Raw genomic sequence first — 9,004 nt, 5'->3', positions numbered from 1 at the left:
CTGTCTATTCCCAGCCTTAAATGTATTCAACGATGGAGCATTTACAATCTTCTGGAGTAGAGAATTCCAATGATTCACAGCCCTTTGACCGAAGAAATTTCTCCTCATCTCAGTCCCATCCGTGGCGGGACCCGTTGCGAGTGAGGACTGAAAACGCGGTGCTCCAGCCAAAGCGCACTTTCAGCTGCACCGAAAACTCCCAGCTGCGAATGAGGACAGAATGTTTTGATCCGCAAATTCATATTATAAATATATAAAATATAAATTTTATCATTGCCATGATGTAATTAAATTGGAAACAGGCTTGAGCCCTCTTGATCCGAGCATTCCTTTGTCACTCCCGAAGAAAGCCGGAGTGACAAATATTTCCAGTGACTACCAGCAAGCTGGGCTACCCAAACCAACAGAATACGCTGCACTCAATCTCGGACTGGAGCTAAAACTTAAATCGGAAAGTTTAAAAACAAAGGCTTCACCTGAAAAATCTGTACCCAAAAGCTGTTGCACATCAAAATTCAACGGTTCAACGGATGAACAGCACCACCTACTACAGAAACATAGTCACAACAGGAGATCAGTTTATTCACACAATATGTTTGTATAGCGGGCATAATGCACAAGGAACAATACATCAAATGAAAGACAGAAAAGTTGCAACTGGCTTATTCTGAATATCTACATAGGTCAGTACAATGTTTAAATTACAAAACATCAGCAGTAAATTACACCGTAACAAAATCCGCAGTTGTGAATTGCTGATCAAACATCCAATTATTGTCTACATTCTTAAGCATGAAGTGCAGAGGGATTTAACAATAAAAACAGTCAAATAAAATAAAACCTCGCTTGGTAAGAAGGTAACCATCTTTAAGCTCTACGGGTGACGTGTGTTGTGTCCCTTTCACCTCTTTCGGGTTCTTGCCTTCAAAAGGTGCAGTTCATGCATTTGACCACTTTGTTGCCATAATCGATACAATCTGGGCCTATACACTCGCAGCAGGCGTTGTGAAACCATCTGTATTTTGAAGCACCCATAGACTCGCACGAGTTCTTGCACTGATGGATAGACATGCAGTCATCAAAGTAGACCACTGTGCAACGAGGTTCTGGAATTAAAAAAAAGGTCTGAAAAATATTTTCCAACACATCACCAATTCACAGAATACCTGTAAAGCAGCAGAAACATTCCAAGACGTTTCACATGAGCGTTAAACAAAACTTTTGACACCAAGCCATAAAGTTGAGTAATGGGGCAATTCCCCAAAACATGGTCATAGAGGTGGGTTATAAGGAGTGTCTTAAAGGAGAGATTTAGGGAGGGAATTCTAGCGGCCATGCAAAAGAAGCTGGAATCGGAGGAGAGCAGAGATCTTCCAGAGTTGTAAAATTGAAGGAGTTTCAGAGATAGCAAGCAAAGGCCATGGACGTGTTGGAGATGAGGATGGGGGAAATTTTAAAACTGCAGCTGTACAAAACCTTGGTAAGGCCACATTTGGAGTAGTGCGCGCAGTTCTGGTCGCCTCATTTTAGGAAGGATGTGGAAGCTTTGGAAAAGGTGCAAAGGAGATTTACCAGGATGTTGCCTGGAATGGAGAGTAGGTCTTACGAGGAAAGGTTGAGGGTGCTAGGCCTTTTCTCATTAGAACGGAGAAGGATGAGGGGTGACTTGATAGAGGTTTATAAGATGATCAAGAGAATAGATAGACAGTCAGAGACTTTTTCCTCGGGTAGAACAAACCATTACAAGGGGACATAAATTTAAGGTGAATGGTGGAAGATATAGGGGGGATGTCAGAGGTAGGTTCTTTACCCAGAGAGTAGTGGGGGCTTGGAATGCACTGCCTGTGGAAGTAGTTGAGTCAGAAACATTAGGGACCTTCAAGCGGCTATTGCATAGGTATATGGATTACGGTATAATGCTGGGGTGTAGATTGATTTGTTCTTAATCTAGGACAAAAGTTTGGCACAACATCGTGGGCCGAAAGGCCTGTTCTGTGCTGTATTTTCTATGTACCTACTGGGGGTCAATGTAGCTCAGTGGTCCCATGGACCATCGGTAAAGGAGGAATGGTATAAGTTAGGATTACAGGCATCAATGGTTTGGACAAACACAGTCAAACAGAGGGTGCAAAGTGTCGCTCAGGACAGGAGAGTTGCATAGTCAAGTTGAGAATGAATATTTCATAGAATTTCATAGAATTTACAGTGCAGAAGGAGGCCATTCGGCCCATCGAGTCTGCACCGGCTCTTGGAAAGAGCACCCTACCGAAGCCCACACCTCCACCCTATCCCCATAACCCCTTAACCCAGTAACCACACCCAACACTAAGGGCAATTTTGGACACTAAGGACAATTTAACATGGCCAATCCACCTAACCTGCACATCTTTGGACTGTGGGAGGAAACCGGAGCACCCGGAGGAAACCCACGCGCACACGGGGAGAACGTGCAGACTCCGCACAGACAGTGACCCAAGCCAGAATCGAACCTGGGACCCTGGAGCTGTGAAGCAATTGTGCTATCCACAATGCTACCGTGCTGCCCATATTGACGGGGGTTTCAGCAGCAGACGAGTTAAGGCAAGGCAGAGATAGGTGATGTTTCAGAGGTGGCAGCGGGTGGAAGGGATATGTGGTCCAATAAAACACCAAGGCCGTGAACCAAGGCTTCAGCCAGGGAAAGACAGAATATTAGTTGCTCGGGAATCAGAACCTATACCAAGGTCCTATACAACTGTAGCATGACTTGCCAGTTTTTATACTCGATGCCCCGTCCAATGAAGGCAAGCATTCCGTATTCGTAATGTCTGTTAATTTTACCAATACATTATTCCACCTTCCTACGAGAATCTATCCAGCTCTACCTTAAAAATATTAAAAGACTGCTTCCACTGCCTTTTGAGGCAGAGTTCCAGAGACTCTCAACCCCCAAAGAGAGAGAAATTCTCCTCATCTGTCTTAAAAGAGTGGTCTCTTATTTTTCAAACACTTACCGCCAGTTTGAGATTCTCCAACAAGAGGAAATATCCTCTCCACATCCCTCACGATCTTAAAAAATGTTTTGATCAAGTTGTCCTTTACTCTTCTAAACCCCAGTGAATACAAACCTTACATCTTCAACCTTTCCTCATAAGGCAACCTGCCCATTACAGGCATTAATCTAGTAGGCATTCTTTGAACTGCTTCTAATGCATTTACATCTTTCTTTTAATAAAGAAATCAATACTGTACATAATACTCCAGATGTGGTCTCACCAATGCCCTGTACAATAGAAGCATAACCTCCCTCCCCACTTTTGTCATTGATTCCGTCATACTAAATGAAAGCATTCTGTTAACTTTCCTAATTACTTGCTGTACCTGCATACTAGCCTTTTGTGATTCATGCACTAGGACACCCAGATCCCTCTGCACTTCAGAGCTCTGCAATCGCTCACCATTTAGATAATAATCTTTTTTATCATTCCTGCCAAAGTGGACAATATCATATTTTCTCAGCTTTTGCTCTGACCAAAGTTACAGACACGCTAATTGTAGGAGTGAATGAAAACATTTCACATTTAGACGGTGCTTATGTAAGGTTGGATATTTTCCGCAGTTGGTGTAGCTACTGAGTTCTCTGAAAGCTTTTATCTTTTTAATTTCCTGTCTCTATTCTCCTCCGGTCTTATTAAGCTTATGGTGGCAATTAAGTGGCAGGGGCAATATGTTCTGACAGAATTGTCAACTTCTGACAGAATTGTCAACTGAAAAACTATTTGGAAGTTAGAACTAACACAAGAACTAGCTAAGTTGTCACCTCATTTCCTATTGTGAGAATTTTAAAAATATTTTGGGGACTATTATGTTATAGTGTAAAGGCTGTGTGTGTGTAGAAATGATTTAATTAAGCTAAGGAAAATTTAATGGGGGAAGACCATTTATCTGGAAGAATCATAGAATTTACAGTGTAGAAGGAGGCCATTCGGCCCATCGATTCTGCACTAACCCTTGGAAAGAGCACCCTATTTAAGCCCAATCCTGTACCTATCCCTGTAACCCCACCTAACCTTTGGACGCTTAAGGGGCAATTTAACATAGCCAATCCACAAAACCTGCACATCTTTGGACTGTGGGAGGAAACCGGAGCACCCGGAGGAAACACAGGGGGAGAACATGCAAACGCCACACAAAGCCAGAATTGAACGTGGGATCCTGGAGCTGTGAGGCAGCAGTGCTAACCACTGTGCCACCATGCCGCCCCCAATTAGAGTTGAGGTGTGAAAGGAATGAAGGTGCTAAACGCATGCATTTGTAATGGAGCCATGGCCATGTGGCTTTAGAGTAAATAAGTTCAGAAATTTGCATTAAGAGATAGAAAGGGACTTTGCTTTTTAAGCTGTTAAATTTTAAAGGGGAGTAGAGTTTGCAAAGTATTCATAAGTAAACAAGGGAAGGTTACTACATTTTATTTAATTCCAAAAGTGGGGACAATTGGAAAGGCGTGAAAGATTTTTATATTTTGGAAAAGTTAAGTTCAAAAGTGTGCTGAGAAGAAAGAAATCCAAGATGAATAAGAATATGTAAGGAGAGATGTTGAGTTGACCTGTGGCTGGCTGTGTGAGCAAGATCTCCTGGAAACAGTTCTGGACAGGGAGAAGGTGAAGTTGGTAGAAGGTCAAACCAGAAAAGTCTCAGTCTTGCTTCTGAAGGTTTCTTGGATTTCCACGGAATAGTGGCAGGTAGTTTGAGAGATCGTATGGTGTGCATTTATTAAAGCAAAAGCAGCTTTGACTTGGGGGTAATATTACTGGATTTTTATAGTTAAACACCTGTAAGGGAGTGTTTCCTGGAAGGTGTTTACTTGTGGGTCTGACCAAATAGGGAGTCTTTTTTGGGAATGCCTTGTAAGACTATTTTTAACCGTGCACCTGTAATTTTGTGCATGTAAGCTTTCTTTTCTTCTTGGTTTTTTTTTCAAATTAAAAAAAAAAAATTCTCCTCCATTTTCACATTTTCTCCCACATTTACATCCATCAATGATAAACAATAATCAGCAAGATATGTCAGTCCCCATAATAACAACAACGATCCCATCTACCCACCAACCCCCAAACCTCAACCCGCATGTTTACATAAACAAATGACAAAAATAAATCAGGGATGACCCGTAGTCACCCTTAATCTTACACAGCTCCCCCCCCCCCCCGACCCCAGGCCTCCAGCTCCTCCCGTCCACTGCCTCTTGTAAAACTCCCCCCCCCCCTACCCTCGGTTCCTTCCCCCCCCCAACTTTCCTCTTTTCTTCTTGTTAATAAATCTTTTACTTTAATCTTCAAAATCTCACAAGTGTTACTGGACCTTAGCAGCTGAGATCAGTGCATTTTCTTCTCATATTCAGAATACTAAAACAAAGGTATGGCCCATAAGCCAAGTTTCCCTGGTTCGTAATTAACATCTGCTGTGGTCACAGCACTGTTTACTTTCGCCCACTCCCTCAGGGTTCTTGGAAACGATGGTTGTAACTATATGTGAGGGAATTTATGGGGTGTAAGAATGGTCCAGCTATTTAACTCTATAGTCCAACCAGACAAGGACATAATGGAATTCCACTGCAATCTTTAGGCTTCTATTAGAAGATCAGAGCCGGATTCTTCGTCCCGCTAGCCTCGTTTTCCTGCGCGGCATGCCCTCCCCTACAGCGGGCTTCTCCCTTCCCGCAGCCGGCCAATGGGGTTTCTCATTGTGACCACCCCTCGCCGTCGGGAAACCCGCGGGCGTGTGCGCACTGCCGACGAAGCGAGGATCCCGCTGACGGAGAATCCCGCAGTTGGTTTTGCATTCTGAAGGGTTTGTTGCCGCCTCTAACATGCATCGAATTTGGGAAAACCTTGCAAACAAACTAAAATTGAAATCGTGCAAGAGGAAAATGGACACAAAGCCACACGGAGGTCACAACCATAACTTTTCATTCTAAATGCATTATGCATAGTTTCAAACTAGTGAGAGCAACTTGTGCCAGGGAACTAGAGGTCAAAAAAAAAATCAGAATCATACATAAAAATGAAAAAAGATCTTGCATATTTTAAACCAGCCAACATTCTTAAAAGGTAACTTGATACGGAGTTCGATGATGATCTCTGTGCAATTATTATGCCTGGGCAACATCAAGGCATTGAGAAATGGAACAGATTTCCTAACAATAAGCACGGAAAGACTAAAGCGGTCATTTTATATCCCGCACCATGAAGCTCCATCCATTCGTTTGCCACTTAGCCCTCTTACCGTATCTACACCCCTCATACACAAAAATAAAATTAGGCGTTTTGTTCATTCTGGAATGGAGCTTGAAAATCACGCTTAAAAATCGGCGCAATTGTTTGCAGTATTGTCCACTTTTATCTCAGCGAAACACTCATGTATGGTTTTATCGCCTCCAGAAAATTCCTTCAATACCCTCCAGGCCGCCTTCCATCCTCCACTCATTGAGAATTAAAACCTAGCCGTTGGTATCTTGTCCCACTCAACGTCCCCATTTTGCTGCTACATGAACTTAAGGCAGTACCACAAGGAGCCTCATGAGACAGTAATCAGATGAAAATTGATGATGATCTAAAAAGGGCGTGACACTCAGTCAAAGAGGTAGGCTTTCAAGGCAGTGAGGTGTGGGTTGAGGAGGTTAAGGAAATTCCAGAGTTCAGAGCCAAGATGGGAAAAGCACAGCCGCTGATGTGCAAGGGGCCAGAGTTGGAGAAATGCAGAAATTATCAGGGATAGGAACGGTGAGGTAATGAACCGTTTTGAACAGAAGGATGAGAACTTTAATCAAGGCATTGGTGGACTGGGAGCCAGAGTAGGTCAGCGAGCACGGGGTGAAAGAAAGAGAGTGTGGGATGGAAATTTTGGATGAGCTAAAGTTTATATTAGTAATTAACCTGGGATCTTGCACAGTGTTATCATCACTTCCTTACTTTTGTTTTAAATGTCCCTTTGTTTAAACCCCAAAATCCCACTGCCCTATTTATTTATTTATTTATTATTATTTTTTTTTTTAATGTGTTTATTCAAATTTTCCAACAAAATTTTTAACAACCCCCCCCAATAACAAAAAGAATCGCAAACACAAGTCAAAAATTATACAAAACTTTTACATTGGGTTTCCCCGTATACAGTAACCCCCCCATATGACATTCAAAGATACCCGTAGGGAAGCCCCCTCACCCACCCGAATTCCCCCCCCCCACCCTTGGGTTGCTGCTGCTGCTGACCTCCTCCTAACGCTCTGCGAGATAGTCTAGGAACGGTTGCCACCGCCTGTAGAACCCCTGCGCAGACCCTCTCAAGGCAAACTTTATCCTCTCCAGCTTAATGAACCCTGCCATGTCGTTTATCTAGGCTTCCACACTAGGGGGCTTTGCGTCCTTCCATAATAGCAAGATCCTCCACAGAGCTACCAGGGACGCAAAGGCCAGGATACCGGCCTCTTTCGCCTCCTGCACTCCCGGCTCGTCCGTTACCCCAAATAGTGCCAACCCCCAACTCGGCTTGACCTGGACTTTCACCACCTTGGACATAGTCCTCGCGAAAACCCTCCAAAACCCATACAGCGCCGGGCACGACCAGAACATATGGACATGATTCGCCGGGCTTCCAGAGCACCTCCCACATCTATCCTCCACCCCAAAGAACCTACTCAACCTCGCCACGGTCATATGCGCTCAGTGAATAACCTTGAATTGTATTAGGCGGAGCCTGGCGCAAGAGGAGGAAGAATTAACCCTACTCAGGGCATCGGCCCACAGACCCTCATCTATCTCCTCCCCAAGCTCCTCCTCCCACTTGCCCTTTAACTCCTCTACCGAGGCCTCCTCCTCTTCTTTCAGCTCCTGGTAGATCGGCGAAACCCTGCCTTCTCCAACCCATACGCCCGAAATCACCCTGTCCGGAGTCCCCTGTACCGGGAGCAGCGGGAATTCCCTCACCTGCCGCCTCACAAACGCCCTCACTTGCATATACCTGAAAGCATTTCCCGGGGGTAACCCAAACTTCTCCTCCAGCGCCCCCAGGCTCGCAAACGTCCCATTTATAAACAGGTCCCTCATTCTTCTGATCCCTGCCCGATGCCAGCTCCGAAATCCCCCATCCATCCTTCCCGGGACGAACCGATGGTTTTCCCGAATCGGGAACCAAACCGAGGCTCCCACCTCGCCCTTGTGTCGTCTCCACTGCCCCCAGATCTTCAACGTCGCCGCCACCACCGGACTCGTGGTGTACCTTGTCGGCGAGAGTGGCAGCGGTGCCGTCGCTAGCGCCCTCAGGCTCGTGCCCACACAGGACGCCATCTCTAACATCTTCCACGCCGCCCCCTCTCCCTCCATTACCCACTTACGGATCATCGCCACGTTGGCTGCCCAATAATAGTCGCACAAATTCGGCAGAGCCAGCCCTCCCTGTCCCTACTACGCTCCAGAAACACCCTCTTTACCCTCGGGGTCTTATTTGCCCACTCGAAACCCATGATACTCCTACCTACCGGTTTAAAAAAGGCCTTGGGAATCATAATCGGAAGGCACTGGAACACAAAAAGAAACCTCGGGAGAACCATCATTTTAACCGACTGTACCCTGCCCGCTAGCGAGAGCGGCAGCACATCCCACCTTCTGAAATCCTCCTCCATCTGCTCTACCAACCGCGTCAAATTGAGTTTGTGCAGGGTCCCCCAACTCCCAGCCACCAGGATCCCTAAGTACTGAAAGCTCCTTTCCACCCTCTTCAACGGCAGGTCATCTATCCCCCTTCCCTGGTCCCCTGGATGCACCACAGAGAGCTCACTTTTCCCTACATTAAGCTTATACCCCGAGAAGTCCCCAAACTCCCTTAAGATCCGCACAACCTCCGCCATCCCCTCCATTGGATCTGCCACATACAGCAACAGGTCGTCCGCATACAGCGACACCCGATGTTCCTCTCCCCCTCGGACCAGTCCCCTCCATTTCCTGGACTCCCTTAGTGCCATGGCCAGAGG

The 9,004-nt window shown here is 45.5% G+C and overlaps 1 protein-coding gene across 1 annotated transcript in view; it reads right to left on the bottom strand.

Annotated features, from left to right (window-relative positions):
• Positions 1-556: 556 nt before the first annotated feature.
• twsg1a (twisted gastrulation BMP signaling modulator 1a) overlaps positions 557-9,004 on the bottom strand; it is a 63,833-nt gene continuing 55,385 nt past the window's right edge. Inside the window, exon 5 of the mRNA XM_072468362.1 lies at positions 557-1,106. Coding sequence (XP_072324463.1) covers positions 925-1,106 — 182 coding nt within the window. The 3' untranslated portion in view covers positions 557-924. The remainder of the gene's footprint in view (positions 1,107-9,004) is intronic.

Source organism: Scyliorhinus torazame, chromosome 11, assembly GCF_047496885.1.
Source record: "Scyliorhinus torazame isolate Kashiwa2021f chromosome 11, sScyTor2.1, whole genome shotgun sequence".
In the NCBI taxonomy this organism is placed as follows: Eukaryota; Metazoa; Chordata; class Chondrichthyes; order Carcharhiniformes; family Scyliorhinidae; genus Scyliorhinus; species Scyliorhinus torazame.
The sequence above is the reverse complement of the archived record's forward strand: the minus strand, read 5'-3'. Positions and strand labels throughout refer to the sequence as shown.